This window comes from Panthera uncia, chromosome F2 (genome assembly GCF_023721935.1).
Source record: "Panthera uncia isolate 11264 chromosome F2, Puncia_PCG_1.0, whole genome shotgun sequence".
NCBI lineage: Eukaryota > Metazoa > Chordata > Mammalia > Carnivora > Felidae > Panthera > Panthera uncia.
Genome location: NC_064812.1, coordinates 73,386,480 through 73,408,244, shown reverse-complemented (window position 1 = coordinate 73,408,244; position 21,765 = coordinate 73,386,480). Strand labels below are relative to the sequence as shown.

The 21,765-nt window shown below is 41.2% G+C and overlaps 1 protein-coding gene across 1 annotated transcript in view; it reads right to left on the bottom strand.

The window, feature by feature from the left end:
- Window positions 1-1,742: 1,742 nt before the first annotated feature.
- The window catches only part of BPNT2 (3'(2'), 5'-bisphosphate nucleotidase 2), a 36,600-nt gene continuing 16,577 nt past the window's right edge, over window positions 1,743-21,765 (bottom strand). The window contains exons 2-6 of the mRNA XM_049633389.1: window positions 20,919-21,081; window positions 19,694-19,789; window positions 9,304-9,465; window positions 4,667-7,824; window positions 1,743-1,881 (exon numbers count right to left, since the gene is read on the bottom strand). Coding sequence (XP_049489346.1) covers window positions 7,553-7,824; window positions 9,304-9,465; window positions 19,694-19,789; window positions 20,919-21,081 — 693 coding nt within the window. The 3' untranslated portion in view covers window positions 1,743-1,881; window positions 4,667-7,552. The remainder of the gene's footprint in view (window positions 1,882-4,666; window positions 7,825-9,303; window positions 9,466-19,693; window positions 19,790-20,918; window positions 21,082-21,765) is intronic.

Sequence of the window (21,765 nt, the reverse complement as noted above, 5' to 3'; positions counted from 1 at the left end):
GGTGATGAATGGAAGCGGTGATTCACCATATTGTACGCCTGAAACGAACATAACACTGTATGTTATACTGGAATTTAAACTTAAAAAGGATCCTTCCAGCTCTAACATTCAGTGTTTCTTAAAAACAAACAAACAAAAACGGGCAGAGGAACTAAAGAAAACTTATTACAAAGAAGACATACAGATGGTCAACAGACACAATGAAAAGCTGCTCAACATCACTAATGACCAGGGAAATGCAAATCAGAATGAGGTATCATTTTATACCCGTGAGAATGGCTAATATCAAAAAGAGAAGTGACAGCTGTTTGTGAGGATATGCAGAAAAAGGAACCCTTGCGCGTTGTCGGTGGGAATGTAGATTGGTGCAGTAATTGTGGAAAAAGGTACGAAGATTCCTCAAAAATTTTAAAATAGAAATACCATATAAGCCAGTAATTCCACTATTGAATATTTACCCAGAGAAAAAGAACACGATAATTCAAAAAGATATATGCACCCCTTTGTTGATTGCAGCGTTTTACAATAGCCAAGATGTGCAAGCAACCTAAGTGTCATCGATAGATAAATGGAGTAAGGAGATGTGGGATATGCGTACAATGGACTATTACTCAGCCATAAAAAAAGAATGAGATCTTGCCATCTGTGACACCATGGATGGAATTAGAATGGATCATGTTAAGGGAAGTAAGTCAGATGGCGAAAGACGGATACCATATGGTTTCGTGTGGAATCTAAAAAACAGACAAGCAGAAACAGACTCATAAACATAGAAAACGAATGTGATTGCCAGAGGGGAGGAGGGGTGGAGAATCGGCAAAACAGTGGAGAGTGGGGGGTACAGGGTTCCAGTTATGGGCTCAGTCACCAGGGTAAAAAGTACAGCATAGAGAACACGGTCAAGGGTATTGTAACAACACATGGTGACAGACTGTAGCTATGCGTGTGGGGAAGCACGGCACTATGCAGAGGGTTGTAGAATCACTGTTTCGTACACCTGAACCTAATGTAATATTGTGTCAACTATCCTTAAGTTTCTGTGCTTTCAAAATGCTCAGATTTTAGAAACAATTTTAAAAATAATGGCTTATATTCCAATTTTTTTTCTTAGGATGTAGAATTCTCCTTTTTTAGATAAACAAACACTATGTTTCTGATACAGAAGTCAAGGATGTGAAATCGTCGAATTCATAACATGAGGCTAATGACTTCTTTGTGTCATGTCTAAGACTCGAGGAGTACAAAAGCCTTGGAGATCTTTCTCATCGTGTGATTCCTATCACTGCCTTCCCACAATTTTGTTGTCTTTGCTTCTTTTGCTCTTTTTCTATCCTCCCTCCACCTTAAACACATCTATCGGAGAATGCAAGTTACACTTCCGTTATGGCTATTTGCCTTGTACGCCCCTTTTCACGCAGACGCCTTTTCTGTACCCGGTGTGAGAAGACCGAGAATCCCGGAAAATTAAGCGTTCAAAAGCAGATGCACTCGTAGAAAAAGCAGGACAGACGGTTCCAGGGGCTGAGGGGAAGGGGGCATGGGGAGTGGCTCAATGGGTAGTTTCTGCTTGGGATGATGAACGGCTTCTTCAAAAGCACGGTGGTGGAGGTTGTACAATGTTGTGAATGTATTTAATGACACTGAATTGTGTACTTACAGATGGTTAGAACGGTAAATCTGTGGATGTGTGTTACCCTAGTTTAAAAACAGAAAGAGAGGAAAAAAGCAGGTGAAGCACACCATCTCTTCCAGACATGACCAATTTATTCAGAAAATTCAAATTTCAGTTTGGCAACGTATGTCCAGGGGCAGAGAGTTTGGGATAGTCATTTCGTTGGAAGCAATCACATTTTCTAGAGGTAAACGTCCATGGGGTAGCATCTGAAGGAAAGAAAGCAAAACTTTTAAAACTAATTTAGTGCGTGGGGTGATAATCATCAATATTTGCAGTTAACAAAACAAGCAGCTTACACAACTGAGGCATGAGAAATGCTTATGCCAGTAGTAACCCTTTATTCAGTTCAGTTCAACATACATTAAGCACCTAATTTGTTCAAGACACTGGGCTAGCTGCTGGGGCTGAGGTGGAAATACAAAAATCACCAAGACATAATCCCTGTCCATAAGAAGTTTACAACAGCACATAGAACCATGAGTGCTACAGGTGAGGTACAAAATAACTGCTCTAAAGCCGTGGAGGGAGGAGAGTTTGCTTCTCAGTAGAGATTAAAATCGGGACCCCCCTGAAATTTGGTGGTGTGGGTGGGGCAGGATACAGCATGCCAAGTAAAGAAAACTCTGGGGTCTAGGCAGGTCTCGGCAACAGCAAATGAACTAGCTCCCCTTTAGGTTTAAATGTGTCAAAAGGGAAGGGGTATTCGAAGGGAAGGGGCATGTTTAGTTTAATCCTTCTCATCGGCGTTAGCCTATTACAAGGAAGAGATCCACAGAAGTCAAGTCAATTAAAAAAGCAAAGTTTGAAGAGGCAGGGACATGAACAGGAAACACCACTTCATAGTTTAGTGTAAACTCAACCCCGTGTGTATACACCTCTAGTAGCTTAAGTAACATCATCAAATGGGGGGAAAAATCCATCAGGAGCACCACAGTTCATCATGGCAGAACAGGGTCTCTCTTGTTAGACTCTACGACTAGCTTTGGTTCCTGCCGATGGAAGACGTCATGTTACACGGAAATAGAAGTCCATATTTTACACGTGATATTAAAGTCCTCAAACGTTACCTCCTCAATTCAGCATAAATGATGATGAGAGAGAATTTGGGGACAGAGATGGAAGTCCCCGTAGGTAAACCGACCTAATAAGGACTTTGGCATGCTGTATTTCCTATTTAAAAAAATACAGGATGAGCACGTCCCTTCTGAATAATAACTTACTACGCATAGAACATACTCCAAGAGGAATTCTAACACAACATACTACTAATCAAACATCAAAGTTTCTGCTTTTGTGATTTACACAAATTACCTTAATTATAATACTTTAGGGAACATGTACAAACACAATATGTAACATTTTAATATTCTTCATCAGCTTTAACTTCTAAAAGTTTGGCTTGTATTATCTCAAAAAAAAAAAAAAACTACTTATAAACCTCATTTTCCCACAGAATTAATTCACCATCCAACTTTAAAAATAAATTTTTTTAAAAAGAAACCAACAGTAAATTGGAATGCTAACACCTGCCAGGTTTTGATAAAATGAAAGTAAACAACTCACATAAACAGCACCTCATAAGGCCAAAACCTTCTTTTGAAGTACAAAGTTCAATTCTTGTCCTCTTAGTAACTGCTAATCGGAAGCCCCCCCCCCCCCATCCTCCCCCCTTCAATCCAGGAACTGTTCTGGTTTAAGTCACGTGACACACAGTATTTTTTTTTTTTTTAGCATCAATAAATTATTGATATGGTACCACGAACAAATAGCTAATCTTTAGGAACCAAAGCAACTCAGAGGACTAGCAGAACAGATACAATAGCACGCTGAAATGATTTAAAAGTCAAATAAAAACCAAAACGTACCTTACCCTGGTCTTGTATCGATTCAAATGAAAAAACCAAAGGATGAAGTATCATTTCAGACCTATATACATCAAGATGCCAGTTCTTATAAAAACGCACTTCAGTTGTAAATGCTAGATTATGCAAAAATAATTTTATATCAATTGTATTTAACTTTAATGAATTTTCCCCAACTCTAATATTAAAAATGCTAAAAGAACTTAAATTTTAATGGCAAAAAGTTCCTATTTTCCCCATCTATTAAAAAAAGATTTTGTTTTCCCTTATTAACATACAATGCCCTATTGTTAAGGCACAACTTTTTTTTAGGATAAAAATGAAACCGTAGAATAGGTTTATTTTACACAACAGTTACAAGACAGACGTTTTGTAGGCATATACTGAAACTAATGCGTCTTAAATTCAACCCGGATCAAAAACGCAAAATCGCCGTTTCTATCCAGGACCAGTCAACACCTAGCCAACGCAAACAGCTACAGCTAGAATGATCCAAGCGGTTTCTATTTTTAACCTGCCAAAGATTGTCTCCATAAGGTCATTTTCAAGGTGTTACCGAGGAGAGGCAAGCTGGATGTTTTTCTTTTCTGGGGAACAGGGCGTCGTGGCACCCCAGCTCTCTCTACTTATGCTGGGCTATCAGAGAGTTCTCACCTTCCAAGCCCGAGTAAGATCCAGTTTCTGAGCATCTGAGACCAGGGCAGAGCTCCCCACCTCTGGGGGCAGCGGTTTGCGGCCTCCCTCCCCTCCCCTCCCCTCCCCTCCCCTGGACGCTTGTTCTTCTTCCGGACTCTCTTCTTAGCCGCCGCCCCTCCCCCACTTCTTCTGACCCAATTTGCACAATATTCCAAGGGCACACCCCGCAAACGGAATTTGCACAATTGTTGCTTCAACCACATCAACCAAAGCACTTCTCAGCTTCATCATACAGCCATAAATAATTCACTTGAATGTGGATTTAAAATCAAGAAAAACCACTAAAATTGGGGGAAAGAATTTTGCCCGGCAACTGAACACCGGACAGAAATGATCCGTCTCGTAGGCTCTCGGTAATCTCCGCTGAAATAGGGACAGAAGTGTGAAAACGAACAGGAAAAGCAAGTTTTCTTAAGCAGGCCTATATACCTACTTCTCGTATTGACTGCATTTTCGGTTCTGTGAAGAACGGATCTGAAGAAATGCTCCGTATAGACAGAAGCACCGGATTAGCCTTGACAGGGCGGATCTTTGTGGTTTTGAAGGTGATCTTCCCTTACTTTTTGAGACGTCTCTGAAAAGTAACGGTCAACCAGAACTCTGACAAGGCTTCGTCTCCCTGGCTGGGAACTGACCTAGCGTCTCCGTTCTACCGGGAGATCTCAGCAGCCAACCTGGAGAAAAGTAGGTCTATGAGAGAATTCAGGGGTTGAGCGTTGGGGAAGAGTGCTGGTCAAGAAAGAGGGGCAGAGAGCGAAGAACATTAAGGGGCTGAGGGCATCGAGAACAAGGTAAAGACCAAGGGCAGAGGAGGGGGACGGCGGATAAGTACTGAGGTTACTGGCGTCCCTGTTTTTACTAAGTGTGATGGGTAAAACTCAAATTTTAAGGGAACACTGTGCTCTCAGTGAGGGTAAAGATAAAGGAAAGAGAAGGCCAGGAGTCAGGGAGGTTCAGGGTCACTAAAAGTTAAACTCTAATTATTGTGCTACATTTTAGAAGTGATTTTATTTCTGTAATTCTGGGAGATATTACATGCCTTACTTATTCGTGGTGTTTCACTGGTATGTTCTGGCACAATGTCTCACATAAATAAATATAAACACTGTTCTTTGTACTTCTATTAGTTCTGTAATGTAGACTGACTTTTGGAAACAAAAGCAAAATTTCAAAACAAACTCTCTATGAAAGCACCTAAAAACCATTAGTAATTAGCCTCTACCCAATAAATTATACAAATAATGCATTTAACTGCCAGCCAATACCTTAATTTTTGCACACAAGCCCTTCGCAAGTCATTATCTACATGCAGATTAATGAAATTAAAAATAAAACCAAAGCAGTCATGCTTGCTAATATGAACTGGTTTCATTTCCATGAAGTTAGAAAGTTTCCGTCTATTGCTGAAAAAAACAAAACAAAACAAAAACAACCAACAACTCCCAATCAGACACCAGTTCCTAGTATGCCGGTCCTGTTTCCCCAAATTTGACACATTATAATTAACTGCTTCTACCACGGACTCTGGAAATAATACAAGCCTCTGCCATCCCTGCTGAGAAAAAGTGTTCTCATTTCATTGCCAAGTAGGAAGGTGAGCTCTCCGATTTCCTGTTCTGAATCCCAAAGTCCTGTTTAAATACCAAGTGTCCCGACTACCAAAACGTTGCATGAATTTTCATTGAACAAAATCCCACCTATTGAGGCCCACTCCACTCCCAGACTGGTGACCAGCTGCTGGATATTGAGGAGAAACACGTGCATCCTACCGGATTCAAGTCCCTAATGAGGAAGTAAAGGGCTTTGGAGACCGTGTAAAACGCAGACCTAAAGTTGTATGCACGTGCCACCAGATGAGGATGTCCATTCTTTGGTCAATTTCACCTCCAAGATAGGAAAATAAATGGAAAGCTATTTTAAAGAAAACAAAATAAGCCATCCCACCCCCTTTATCAGAATGTTATAAAATACGAAGTCACATGAAATAACGGTATTTGTTTACACAGAGTTTCCAGATCTCACACTGAGAGAAATCCGGCATCCCCAGGAAAGACAGTTTACAAAGTAAGGGGCTAATTGTAGTGACTCAGTAAAGACTCAACCGCCTTTCTTCCAACCAGATTCCACACACCGAATTTTAAAAAATTAATCAAAAAGTAACATTAACCATCATTATTTTAATCTGAATGGAAACTTCAAAGTATCTTAAAAGTTACTACCTTGAGAATTTAGTTAGGTTAGGTGCATTTATTAATGGTAAAAGCAACCAGAAATCATTCTTGATAGGGAGAGAATCTCTACATTCAAACCTGGCAAATTGTTTAAAAAGTACTAAAACAAAGTTTTTTAAAATAACGAAAGCTAGCTTAAGCCATGTAATTGTCAAATAAGTCAATTAATAGAATCATTTATATTCTTATAGTGCATCATTTATCCCTAATGAGAAAATGTACCAAAATCCTAGTGCTAACCCTGAAACCTTAATCCAGACCTTATGAGTTAAAACTAAATGTTGGTCAGGAGGGAAAGGATGGAACCATGCACTGTCCACAGAGCAAACGAAAATCAGTAGGAAGATGGCAGAAACGTTGAACCCAGGGGTACAAATACACCGTTCTGTATCAAAAGAAAACAGAACAAAACAAAACACACACACGGAAACTACAATTACAACTCAACCATCAAACAGCTATATTCTCGACTAGCTGGTGAACCTGTTATTAAAATTTCGAAGAATGAAAACAATTTCAGCTTTTTCTATTTTAATCCTTAAGAAATATTCAGCAACAGATAAATAGAGCATTTGTTGCATATTAACGAATACGTGGCTGCTTGTGCTTTCTATCTGCATTAGGGGTAAAAACCCCCAATAACTTTATTTTCAATGAGATACAATTGTAAAGTAATTATTAAATCTACACAAAATCAATCCTTTCTTCAGCCCAATTCTATATGAAAGTACGAACAAACAGTGAAGGTTCGTGATGTTGTGTGAAAATGGTGACTCAGAACAATGTACTCAGCTGTAGATTTTAATTCACAAATATATATATATACATATATATATATATGCGCCTTGTGTATGACAACTGTACGAAAATCGTCTCAAAAATAAAGACAATACTTGAGACACGAAGCAACCCATTTTCCCTGATCTTCCATCCTATTACAGGGAAAATAAGTCTCTGATGCTTCATAAATACTTTAGAAAGTTCAGGATGGCCTTAACCATGCATAGTCTGCACCGATGCTTTGAAGCCCCCGGCGTTTCGGCGGACCGTTCAACTTGGGAATAGCTGTGACCTGTAATCAGCTTTGCTTATTTATGTCCTGTCTTCTCTAGATCTGGCAGTTTTCTGACCAGGGCTTGGTGGTTCATTCTGATGCTGGCAAGGAGCCCTCCTTCAATGCCGTCGGACCCAGTGTAACTGATTTCTTCACCACTCAGGGTAGTCATATGCCCCCCAAGGGCTTTTAAGATGGCGTTGCCAGCACATATATCCCATTTTTTGATGTATGTCACATGGATATACAGATCAGCTTTTTCTTGACTCTTATCGGGTACATCCAAGAGTGCTAAAACTTTATAACCTAAAAGATGAACACAGAATTTAAGTTACTATTCCCAAGATTTAAAGAGAGTAGCTTCCTGTTTAAGAGTACATTGTTGAAAGTAACGGCACAGGACGTGAAGGAGTTCTCTTGACTGTGTTTGCAAGGGCTAAGTCTAAAATTATCTAAAAATAGTTTTGTTCTTTTTATTTTTTTTTTTCAAATAACAGCCAGACATTAAACCCAAATGAGCGGAAAATATACTGCAAAATAACTTACGAAGCTATTCTTAAGTGTAACCAAACACACGTCTATAATCTTTTAAATTTAAATCTACTTTGTGGTTGTTTTCTATGGAATGATACATACACTATGTCTCATTTCCTACGGAATACTACACTGAAGCTAAATCCATCTAAATACCCACGAGCACTGGATTTGAAAGACCGAGCACTACAATCTGAAGCCCTTATTGTAATGAGGCAAAGTTTTTAAAAAAAATAATATAATAAAACACACAGATGAAACCAGGTCCAGGATCTGGTTTATCCCATTCCCACCAGGTATTCTGAACCTTACCTTTCCTAACCAGCCTAACAGAGAGCTTATAAGAAAACAATGAAGTCATATTAAGTAAGGTACCTATATGTAATCACTAAATTAAAATTACTGGGCTTAAAAGTTAATCAGCATTACTTTTTCCTTTATTACTGTGGTGAAAAGGTCTTCAAACACACGTTTCTGACCACAACGTGTTACTCATTGGAGTGAAAACACTTCTGTCCTATTCAATGGCACTCAAAACAAGGGGAGGCAAATGGCCTATGAGCCACATCCAGGCCATGTGCCGGTTTTGTAGAACCCTAAGGCCACGAATGGTTTTCTGGATTTTTAAAGGGTGCCAGAAACCCACACATCCAAGAGGGTCCATATGTGGCTCGTAAAGCCTTAAACATTTATAGTTGGCCTTTCAGAGAGAGTAAGCCGACCCCGGATCAGTAACTCAGGTAATAAAACGGTAGAGAACGTGCGACGAGCTGGGTGGCCACTAGACTCGGGCTCGCCCCGGACACGAAGGCTGAAGAGTTCAGAGGTGTCGAAAGTGACCCGCGGATCAGCCACTCTAGGGACCCTCGTGATGACGCCTGGCATCGTTCTGCCACACGAAGCATCGGAATGTGCTGGATCTCCCCTCTCCTCACAGATACTCCTGCAGCGAAGCTCCCAGCGCGATGACTTACGCCACTGACGTGAAGATGCCGCCTCAGTGTTCGAGGAGCGGGAGTCACCAGGCTGAGACGTGCCGCTACTGTTGACACCGTGGCTCATACGAAGGCATGTGTGACTGAGATCCCACCCCAGACATTACCAAGTAGGAGACCAGGCCTGTCAGGAGAGCACGCGCTCTATCCTCCCTTTTCTTCCCGAGCACAGGACAAGCAAACCTTCCTCCTGACAGAAGCCCTGACCGTGCTGGGGACACGGGGCACCGGCGCCACAAGGGGGGTAGGAACATACCGGCACCACCAGCTGGGATAATGGTGGTCTGGTTTCCAAAAGTCTGAAGAGCAACCTGCTTGACCATTCCTGAATGGGAGCGTGACACAACGATCCTCGGGGTCCTCTCGTTGTAGGAAGTGCGGGCTTTCACGTTGGACCCACCATCGACCATGGCCCAAGCTGAAAAGCAAATATAATACCATTAACAGCACTGAAGCTTTTTGAAACTAAAACTCAACGTACAAAGGGTTGACTGGAAAAATATCCTTTTACACAGAATTGCTTGTATTTTTTTTCCAAAATGGAAATATTTTTTTTCTGAGAACCAGAGTAATATTTAGTATTTTTTTTTACACTAATAGGCAAATATGAAGACCAAGTTAAAAAAGGCCGTGTAATCCTGCCCAACCAGAGACAGTGGCTACTTAAGACTTGACTTAACGACGCCCAGGTTCCAGAGCTCCTTGTGAGCTGCTGAGTGCTCACTGGGATTACACCCCAATCTCCCTGTAGCTCGGCCAGCGTCTTCCCCTCCCCTACACAAATAACTCTTCAGGAAACATCCTGCGTGCTCATCTCCACGTCAAAAGTCTGGCTCCTGGGGAACCCCGCCTGTGACCACCTAGGACATAAGCAGCAAAACTAGTTACCCTGGATAATTAACAACTTAAAACAGGTTTTGCTCCTATACTACCTCTATTTCTGATCCATTCGTAGTTTCAATTATTCGCATATTGGACCCATCTCCTAAGGGAGCTTTATAAACATAAGGCAGCTCAAGGGGGGAGTTAGGGTTACGTATCTGCTTTGTCGGAGAGCGTAAAAAAATGCTCTAGATTTCAAAATAGAACAGGAACTTATAAGAAGGTGAGGAGACCCTCGAGATGGCTTGAAATGTTTTTCTCGGCTTGCAAGTTTTCCTCAGTGACTACCAAGCTATACAAGAGAACGGACTTACTCAGAATCATCCCCATTAGCTTGGTGCTCTAGCAGTCACTCACCATGGGGAAAAACAGTCCGCCATGGCTGCATGCTGTCTGGACAACAGCAGCTGCATTACCACTTACTCCCGGCTGCAGGAAAACATCAAAAAAGTGAGCGGAGTCGGGGTTTCTGAGTTCCCCAAAGATGGTGGCAGGCTCTTGGACTCCCGTCACACTTCTCTCTAAAAACCACACACAGAGACAAGGAGGGCAAATACGAACACCCTTCATCAACAGCTAAGGAATCAGTAGAAGACGGAGACTGGTCACAAACGCAAACTTCGGAGAAAGAAGAGAAGTAAACACTGAAGGTCAGCTGAATGAGTGCCGCGGCTGATCCCAGGGTGGGGACTGTGACAGGAGCTCCGGACATGCCAAGAGGTTGGAGGACTCTCGGTGGTGGGAGAAGTCAGAGAACAGCGGCCGGGATTTCTCCCCAGAGGGAAAAGGTCCCATCTGAGATGAGAACTCCTGAAAGCGGGCCTGAAATGTGGCAAGAGAGCGGCGACAAGAGGAGGCCAGGAGAAGACACAGAGCCCAAGTGAAGTCCTGAGGGCACACAACACCTATCGGGACGTGTCTCCATGAGTGTCTCCACGAGAGACAAAGATGGGAGACTGCAAACAGAACTAAAGAAAAGGAGGAGTTGGAGATAAGGGCCCTCCTGAAATAAGAAAGCAGAAGGGTAGAAACAAAACAAGATGCCTGCTAACCAAGATAATGTCTTCCTCACCTAACGGAGAAGAAAGCTCCTGGGCTGAGAACCACCCAAACACCTTCCCACAACTCCGCAACGGCAGTGCCGCGGCCCAAATGGGAATGAGAAACGAGGACTACTGCAAAGTCCGCTGAAACCAGAAGAAGAAAACACAACGAATGAAGGTCGAAACGTTCCAGGCTACTTGAAAATGCTCATAGATCACGCAGAATAAAACGGTAACACAATATTCTAGAGAACAAGAAAGAAAGAAAGAAAGAAAGAAAGAAAGAGGCAACAAAAAAACCCAAAAGAACACCATGGAACAAGGAAACAACTGAGGACAGGTAGAGAAGTAGGAACGTAGTGAAACGAAATGGGCCCTCGCGTAACGTGGGGAAGAAATTGAAAACGACAACAACAACAACAGAAACACAAGATGGCTGAAGACAGCCCTAGATGGTGGGATATACGGAAGGGCAACAGCATGGCCCAAAATCAGAGCAGGCAAGGAGGACGGCAAAGGATAAGCGAAAACGAGAAAACTGATTAAAGGGACCAGAGGGAAGGCGACACACAGACGTCAGCGGAAGAAGAGTCAGTATATACATATTAGCAGGTCTCTGAAAAAGGGAACCAGGAGCCATGAGATAGAACCCATTGTAAAATTACGGTCCAAAAGATCGTGCCTGAAAGAAAAGAGGACCGAAATGTCCACACAGAGAGACACACTGTGTAGATATCTGCCCAGAAAGCCAACTCTGTATCTGACATCTAGAGTTCTATTATTAGACTTCCAAGATAAAGTTCCTTGGCACTCCAGGCAAAAACACCAAGCTCCTTACAAAGGAAAGAAAATCGGATTATCGGCTTCGCTGCCAATGGGATTCAACATGCACCCACACGGATATTAATCAGTTCAATATTTTCTACCAGTAACCAAGAGAAAAGAGTGCAGCGGGGGTAAGACAGTGTCCTACTAAAATTCATGCCTGCTACGAACCTTCGAATGTGACCTCATTTGGATACAGGGTCTTTGCAGATGTAATTCAAGTCAAGGTCACACTGGATTAGAGTAGGCCCTAAATTCAATGACTGGTGTCCTTACAAAAACAGGACACACAAAACACAGACTGAGAGAATGGGAAGGAGGAGGCATGGAGTGATGGGTCTACAAACCAGGGCACCAAGGGATGTCTCATGCCACCAGAAGCTAGAAGAGGCAAGGGAAGTCTTCAAGAGGGAGCACGGCACTGGTAACGACTTGGTATCAGACTTCTGGCCCCAAAACTGCGAGAAAATAAATTTCTGTTGTTGTAAGCCCTCAAGTTTATGGAAATTTGCTAGAGCACCCAAGGATAGAGGGCTAAACCAAAGAGTTTGGAAGTAGCTGAGTCTTTCATGTATCAAGGCTACAGGAAGAGCTTTTAACACGTTAAGAACTCAGATAATAGGAAGGACAGCTATGTGCTAGCTCTTCTGAAGTAATCCATTAGAGGATGAGCTTTAGCCAACTGAAGGAGGACTGAAGAACACTCAGCAAAAGCACTGTTGGTCAGCACTGAATAAATTTAACTGGGGATTTAAGAGGAAACCAAAGACAGGAATAAAGGATTCGGAAGAATCAAAGCGTGTAAATGATTTGTGTGTAAGAATCAAAGTGTGTAAACCAATCACAGTTGAATGGTTAGAGTCAAAGGATACCATGTAAATCTAAAGAGCTGAAGAGCAGAAAGACACAGGTCGAAAAAGCTACGACTGACTAAAATACAATGGTAGTCAAGGAGGCTAAAGGAAGCTAATTTCTTTGTTGCTCATAGGGGAGACCCAACGGACGATACCTAAGGACTACATAATGAATGGCATTTAAACAAAAAAGTTGTATACAAAGGTATTTTAATAAAGAGTAGGCAACAAAAAGAACAAATTTAACTTAAAAATAATAACTGTAGGTTGAATCACACCGAATACATAAAAATCCATGAGATGTCAAGGATATTAAAAAAATAAAGGAAAAATCCTGCTCTTCCTGGAAAAAATAACATCTGTTTCCGCTGGAGGTCGTTTTTACCCGAAGTCCTTACTCAGAAATTGGTAAAGAAAAAGAAGTTAACTATGTATTTTGTCTTTCTAGTAGGAACTACATTTCAGGATCAACAATTCCAGTTGATGAAATTGCTCTACACACGAATTTTAGTTTTGAAAACAGTTTTTTTGAAAAAACACACAGAATTACAAAATTCCATTTTACATCTTTAACAGATCTTTTTTTAAAAATGTTTATTTATATTTGAGAGAGACAGACAGAGATGTGAGCGGGGGAGGGGCAGAGAGAGAGAGAGAGAGAGAGAGAGAGAGAGAGAGACAGAATCTGAAGCAGGCTCTGAGCTGTCAGCACAGAGCCTGACATGGGGCTCGAACTCATGAGCTGTGACATCATGACCTGAGCTGAAGCTGGACATTTAACCAACTGAGCCACCCAGGTGGCCCACAGCTTTAATAGATCTTAAAACTATTTTGTGAAAGGCTTAACAGAATCCTGATCTCAAACGGTGCCAAAGTATTTCTCCAGACTACCTGCTGGTAGCCAGAGAATAAAAATAATTTATAGCAGATCTAGTCATGACCACTTTAAACATCTTAGCATCACTACGTCATGTAAAATGATGCAGCAGGAAGTACATGATGAGTATCTACAACGTATTCACAAAAATGCTAACCTTAGGCCAGTCAAGGCTTCGGATCTAATTTGCACTTTAGAAGAAAAAGAATATGAAAAATAAACAAGTTAAAGGACACCCCGAGCAAATAATCAGAGAAATCCAAAGAGCAGGACATTATGTAACAAGTAATTTGATCTCAACAAGTAATGTCACAGGGAAAAACAGGACTAGAGGTTGTTCTAGATTAAGAGAACTTAACAGAGCAACAAAAAAATGCAGGTCATGAGACTGGATCTTGGTTTGAAGTAACCAGTTGTGAAATCCACTTTAGTAACAATTGAGGGAAGGGGTGCCTTGGTGGCTCAGTTGGTTAAGCATCCGACTCTTGTTTTCAGCCCAGGTCATGATCTCACAGTCTGGTGAGTTCGAGCCCCAAAGAGGGCTCCGTGCTGACCGTGTGGACCTTGCTTGGGATTCTCTCTCTCTCTCTCTCTCTCTCTCTCTGCACCTCCCTTACTCATGCACACACTCTTACTCTCTCTCTCTCAAAATAAATAAAATGAAATAAAATAAAATAAAATAAAATAAAAAGAAACAACCAGGGAAAACAGGAGTATTGGATCAATTAGGGAATAAATGCTAATTTCAATGTTATATTAACAGAACTGTTATGTAGAAACATGTCCTTTTTAGAGATGCACAGTGAAGTATATAGGGATAAAATGTCATGATCCTTGTAATTTTCTTTAAAGCACATGAAAAAAAAAAAAAAGGAAGCAAACATAAAAATGTTCAACTGTTAAATCCAGAGGAAAGAGCATGTGGAAATTCAGTACAATTTATGCTTGTTTGAAATTATTCATAAAAGTTAAAAAACGAGAAAGAAGAAAAAACAAAAAAATTCTCTAAATTCTTTTTAGAAATGATCAAAAACCATGGTTCTACTAAGAAGTGAATTTACAGTGCTACATCTCTAGAGGTCAGTATTGTCTAAGAGAATAAAGACAGTATCTCTTGTTGATAGTATCAGAACAATTTAGGTAAGAATTACTAATTTAATATTTTAAAAATATACTTCATGTTACATAATCTCAATACATTCTAACACTTACACAGACAAATTATTTCAAGCACTTTAAAAATTCAGTAGGTGCTTAAATAAATGATTGTTGGTGAAGAGGTAATCATGAAAAGGTAAAATAGCAGCTAAAAGAATGGACTCATTCTATCTGTAAGATATGCTAAAAAAAGAAAGAAAGAAAGAAAGAAAGAAAGAAAGAAAGAAAGAAAGAAAGAAAAAAGCCCAGTGGGAGATAAAAAGTGGTTGGTACTTTGCTAACACAGACCTCAGACATTGTAACTTCTTTCTAACAGCTACAAATTTCCCCTGCGTGGATACACTACACTTACACATTTATACATTACTCTGTTAAAATACTATTCAAGTATCTGTTGCTTCTAAGAATTTCAAAGGCAATGAATTACTTCTAGCTAAGTATGATAAGGATTTGGATCAGTTTGGCTCTGACTACTGCAAATAACAATACTATCTAGCTCCCATTAGAGTCAAGTGTAGCTAAATTCTGGTAAACATTTCATCCTTGACAGTTGGTACTCTGCCAACATCAATACACAGGCTGGATCTGAAAATAACAGTCCAAAAAGAGGACACAAGCCAAACAAAGCTTCAATCCAGGAATAGCAGGTCAACCCGCACCTAATTAAGGACATATCGATTCTTCTGGAATGTCCGCTCACTGGCAGGCACCGTGTGTTCCAGCATACAGGGCAAGTCAGCTGCCTCACAGAAGAACAGGGCAGTTTACCATAACTTACAGGAACATTTTTGGAACACAACTTGTTCCTAAGTTAGAAACTTCTGGCTTTTTTATTTTAAAGGAGGTAAGACCATAGGGGGAGAGGATACATGTTCTTACAGAATAAAGATTTTTTTTTTCATGGGCATTTTATTATTCTTATTCTCCCCTACCCCTAAAATGAACAGATGTGGAAATCAGGGCTCCAAGAATGTGAATCTATTTGCCTATCCTGTATCAACTTTCTCTGCGTTTCCTGTATGACGATTTTTACTCTCTTTGGAGCAGCGGGCTGTCTGCAGCTAAGGGTGCCATGTGACCTCTGGCCAATGAGATGAAGAAGCAGGGGGCTTCAGGCTACTCTTTCCTAACACAAAGAATATCTGGGAAGAGATCTTTCGTCCCTCTTCTTTCCTCTTTCTCCCAGCCTGGAACAGAGCCATTGTAACTGGAAGCACCCATCTCCGTGAGGCTACAAAGAGCCACCTTCTGAGAAAAGAAGCAAGAAGTCAGGTGCCTAAGAGGATCATAAAGCCACTGAAGCACCCTGCCCTTTGGCCATCTCACTACGTGAGGAAAATAAAACCTTTACTTGTTTACCTACTGTAATCAGATTTATTTTGTATGCAGCTAAATGCAACCCTAACTGATACAGTCAGGCAATGAGGAACACTGTCAAAGGAGGAGTCCACTATACTTCAATTAAAAAAAAAAAAAAAAGTAAAAGAAAAAAACTGAGACAGGACTTCAAAGACTTAAGCCCTGTACATCGCCTTTATATGTTTGTTTTCTCTTTTTTAAATTGGAAGTCACCGTAATTCATCTTTTATACGCTTTCCAGGGGTATTTTGAGTTTGGAATGAATGTCAATACATTTCATAAACTGTGAAAATACTAAACAAATATCAGATATTAATAAGGAGTAGTTAGCTCTTGCTGTAACACTTTGAACTATGTGGCTTTCATAAGAGCTGCTCAGCGTCTTTTCTCATCTATAAAAAATGGCAATAACAACACTTTGCTTTGTCACAGAGTTATCACAAGCTTCAAATGAGAGAACTTGGGCGTATTTCAAATGGTTAAACGCTCTCCAAATGTTAGGAATCGTGGAGTTGTGAAAATGGCGTGATGTACTGATTTGCGTAATATTTGTCAGGTTAACCACTCCGCCTTGAGGAACATATCAAACTCTGAGTCCCATCTTCTCATCCGTAAGTGGGAGTATCAGTAGTAAGTGTATCCTTCCCTCATGAGTTATACTAAGTGTAGCAATACTGCTGAGTTGAGTTATGCTCCAATATCCACTCGCCCTACTTTCCCCGAAGTGACAGAATCCCTGAACTGGATGCTTGGATGCCCACCAAAAATAAAGACTACATTTCTTAGCCTCCCCTGCAGCTGGTTTCAGCTACATTTTGGTCAATGGGACGTGAGCTGAAACGATGTGTGCAACTTATAGGTCAAACCCTGAGTGGACAATGTCCTCCACGTCTCCCTTCTGGATCCTCTGCACTGGTGGAATGTGAAAGAAGCAGGGGGCCATCCTCAGTCATGCAGAAGCAGGCAGCAAAACTGAGCACAGCAAAAACAGCAAACGAGAGCAGCCTGCATGCCCGGTCTGCCTGCATGCACGCTGTTAGAGAAGGCAGAAATCAACTATTTTGTTGAACCTCTGGCATTTTGGTGCATTTTGTTACAGAAGCCTAAATTAGCGGCCCAACCCGTATCCTAACTTACTCGGTAAGGATTAAAGGAAATATGTGAAAGCAATCCACAAACCATAAGGCAATTATATAATTTATTTTAAGGCACCCTGTCGGCAGCAATGGCCTCAATCTTTTGTAGCTCATCAAACTGTCAACTGTAAAAACTATCTGAATTATGAAAAGAAGATAAAAAGTCAAACACCACAAAGCAGATGTGGTCTTGAAACGCAGAGCCAACACTCAAGTATATGTTCAGCCTATCTCAGAGCAGCTGGAATTTGGGACACAAGGTTATTCTGCAAAGCAAATAAATGTTAAGAGTCATCAAAAATTAACCTTGTCTCCATTTCTGTCCACTTGAGAGCCAGCTTTTTTTTTAACGTTTTTTTTTAACGTTTATTTATTTTTGAAACAAGAATAGACAGAGCATGAACGGGGGAGGGGCAGAGAGAGAGGGAGACACAGAATCGGAAGCAGGCTCCAGGCTCTCAGCTGTCGGCACAGAGCCCGACGCGGGGCTCGAACCCATGGACCGCGAGATCGTGACCTGAGCCGAAGTCGGCCGCTCAACCGACGGAGCCACCCAGGCGCCCCAAGAGAGAGCCAGCTTCTGTAGGCAGTGGCAGCCACACCACCGACATGCAGCGGACAAGGCCAGAGTAAGCGACAGCGCTGTATGGGCTGTTGCCACGAATCACCACAAACATGGCGGCTTACGAGGAAAGAAACGTATTTTCTCACAGGCCGAAGGGCTCAATGGTCAAAATCAAGATACTGGTAGGGTTGAATCCTTCTGGAAGCTCTACGGGAGGATCCATTTCATGCCTCTCTCCTAGCTTCCACCATCTCTGTGCCTTCGCCATCCCATCCTCTTATCACGTGTGCCTCTGTAACCTCAGTTTCTTATAAGGACACTCTCACTGATTTAAGGGCCTACCCTAATCCAGGATGACCTCATCCCGATTCCTTAATTACACCTGTGAAGACCTGACTTCCACATAAGGTAGATTCTACGATTCTGATGTAATGGGTTTATGTTCCCCAAAAGGTATGTTCAAGCCCTAATCCCCAGCATAGCAGAATCTGACCTTATTGGAAATGGGGTTACTGTGGATGTAATCAGCTAAGATGAGGTCATGCCCGGGGAGGTGGACTCTTAATCCAATATGGTGTCTTTGTAAGAAGAGAAGCCACACAGATACACAGGCCACGGATACACAGGCCACGGATACACAGGCAGAATACTGTGAAAAGATGAAGGCAGAGACTGCAGTGATGTGTTCAGAAGCCAAGGAACACCATGGACTGTTGTCAAACTAGTAGAAACTAAGAGAAAAACATGGAAGAATTCTCCCTCCAGGTTTCAGAAAGAGCATTTCTCTGCCAAAACACTGATTTTAAACTTCCAAGCCTCCAAAAACTGTGTTGGACTATATATCTGTTGTTCAAAGACAGTCTGTGGGGTTTTTGTCTTTTTGTTTTTATGGCAACCACAAAAAACTAACACAGGAGTGAAAATGAATTGGAAAGGGGCATTATTCGACCCACTACACTTGGTCAATGCTGGCGCTGGCAAAATGGATACTGTCACCATCAGGAACCTCATCAGAGTGGAGCCAAAAGGACTCTTGATGGGAACTACCGATTCAAAGTATGAGGAGTCCCTTCAGACTGTCAAGGATACCGCTGACACCACTAACTGTCACCCTCAACTTGTACATCATGACAACTCATGGTGTCTTTCTGGACTTGTAACTACAGTCCACGCTATCACTGCTATTCCTAAGACCGTGGCTAGTCTCTCTAGCAAACCATAGCATAATGGCTGTGTCCATTATGTGCCGCAGCCCACTGGCACTTGCAAGGCTCTGGGCGAGGTCATCCCGAGCTGCACAGAAAGCTCTTTGGCACGGTCCTCCACGCTCCCAACTCCCAATGTGACCATCACAGATCTGATCTGCCTTCTGCACAAAGCTGACAGACATGACCACATCAAGACGGTGGGAGAGCCAAGGGTCCAATGGAGCTATGAATGGTGTCCAGGGCTACACGAGGATTAGCCTGATTAGTAAGACTGTCACCATGACACCATCCATTTTTGATGCCGAGGTTGCCAGGTCGCCATTGCCCTTAACCACCACGGTTTCCTGACATGACAACAGATTTGGCTAAGGCCACTGGGTGGTGGATCTCAGAACCCACATGGAATCCAATGTATATGAGCCCTGGGCCTTAGCCCAAGCCACAGCACAAGAGAAACAGAGAGGAACACAGCGTGTGCCCAACTGGATTCCTCAACGCTCTCCATCTCTCATGGTCATTCACGGTTTCTGTCCTCTAAAGAGAGTTTAGAAAGCTCTGCCTCATTACGTGTTATCGTTACCAACACCAAATCCCCACTGTATCCAATGAAAGGGTGAGGTATGGTGGGGACTGACCTCAATAATTACTGAGCTACAGTTGCGATTCTGATAAGACAGTAAGTACAATAGACACATGATTTAGTAACGTTAACTCTTGACAGCTCTAGTGTATCTCTTACCTGTGTATTCAGAAAATGGCTTATGTATTACTCCTAGCACAGGTTTACCGTTCACAGCCACACACACCATAGTAGTGACATACTTTCGAAGATCCTCTAGGAGAAAAAAAAAACACAGAAAACAAAAAACCCCAATAACATACGTTATTATTAAAGTAAGTAATTTTAAACTTTAGTTTTAAATTTGAAAATCAAGTTAAATACTTAGAATAGTCCCTGCACAAGAGAGGCGCTCACATTTATTATCACTATTATATAATCAGGCCAATCTCAGTTTAGGAAAAGTTTTTATTAAAAAATCCCTCAATATTCTGTATTTCTACTACCTACTTCCGCAAAACATTTTCTAATTTCAGTTGCTGTTAGACACCTTCCTCTGTCTTCCTCCTGTTCTCCAAATAGTTACCTACTGAGTGTCTATTATGGGCCAATCAAGGTCAGTGCTTAAGGACTAGAATACAAAGATGAAAAAGTAGAAGGCCCCACATTCAAAGAACTTATCATCTAGAAGGAGGGCACATAGGTAAGCAATTACCTTTACTATATACACCAACAGAGCAGAGAAAAAGCAAGCATTGGATATCTCAGTGTAAGAAACAAGGCAAGAGAGAGGATCCACAGAAATGAAATCTGAGCTAGGCCTAGGTAACAATACAAACAAACAAAAAAGAAAATGCGGTGGGGGCAGTAATTCTCCATGTTGCTACTTACTTATCCCTGGATGCCTACGACTTACTATGCTGAATTCTAAAGATAAATGTATATGCAATAAACCCTCAATTCCTCAAATCACGAGTAAGTATTATATTCTGGCTACATAAATAAATAACTGAATAATGTACACCTCGATATATAATAACTCAGTATGTAAACAAACACCTCAAGAAACAGGTGTCCAACAGGAACCATTTTGTTGTTGCGACTGATAAAAATGTCCTTTCACTGAAGGATCAGTGAGTGATATAGTGAATCACGACCCCTAATAGGGAGTATGCCATAATATAGTGGTTTTGGGGGGAGAAAAAGGTTGAGAATACCTGGGTCCATCCAAAGGTTTCACAACACACTGCATGAATCCAGCTCTCTGTCTTAAAACCTAATTGGAAAGGCTTGCGCCAAACTGGTAAAGTATTTACCCACCAAGTATATACCACCCGTCTTTGTTCTGATTCTCCAATATATAATGGCAATCTGAAGTCTGAAATGAATTTTCATGTGAAGTCACCTGTATATTCCTGCGTAGCATCCAGTGGATCGATCCAGACAGTAACGCTTTCTGCTGGTACCTCCTTAGGGGTGGCGATTTCCTTCAGGATGTCCTCAGGAATCTTACGGTCCCATATGATAACCTCCTGATCAGCTGCATCTACATGTTCCTCAGTATTTATCTGCACCAAAAATAGATGACAGCTAAAACATTTAAAAAGAAGAAATACCCCCTCAGAAAACATGAGAGAGAGAAACTTTTCAGACCGAATCGCATCCACTGGAAGTCGGTAAATCCGTATGTTTATTTTGAAGCATTTCGTTACAAAACGGAAAAATATAAAAAATTCCAGCAACATCTTGCCTTCAAGTACTATTTATTTAACTTAATATTCAAGTTTAGTTTATTGCCTCAGAGAATCCAAATATAGAGAAATATAGAGAAATTAATCATCAAAGAAACAAGCTATTTAAAGCTTAATGATATTTATAAAAAACAACAGATCTAAAGCGTGAAAACAGATTGGCAATATTATGGAACACTGAACTGAACGCGGTAACTATAAGGAGGAGAAAAGTGACAATGGACTTGAAAGAAATATGCTTTAGAACAGATAATTCATGAATGCTAAGAGTCACAATGTCCTAGAAAAGTAATCATCTAAAATATAGCTTTGATCAATAGAAAAAAGAAACCTGGAAATAATGAAAACAGATAATAAGCTAGCATATTATAAAATATAAACAAGGCTGAAATGAGTAATCCAGACAGACAAAAAAGAGCCTTCTCTTCACTATACCAAAGGTAAGTCACAGGATAAAATGCCAAAGTCAAATTTTCTGTTTTTATTTACTAGGACACAAAA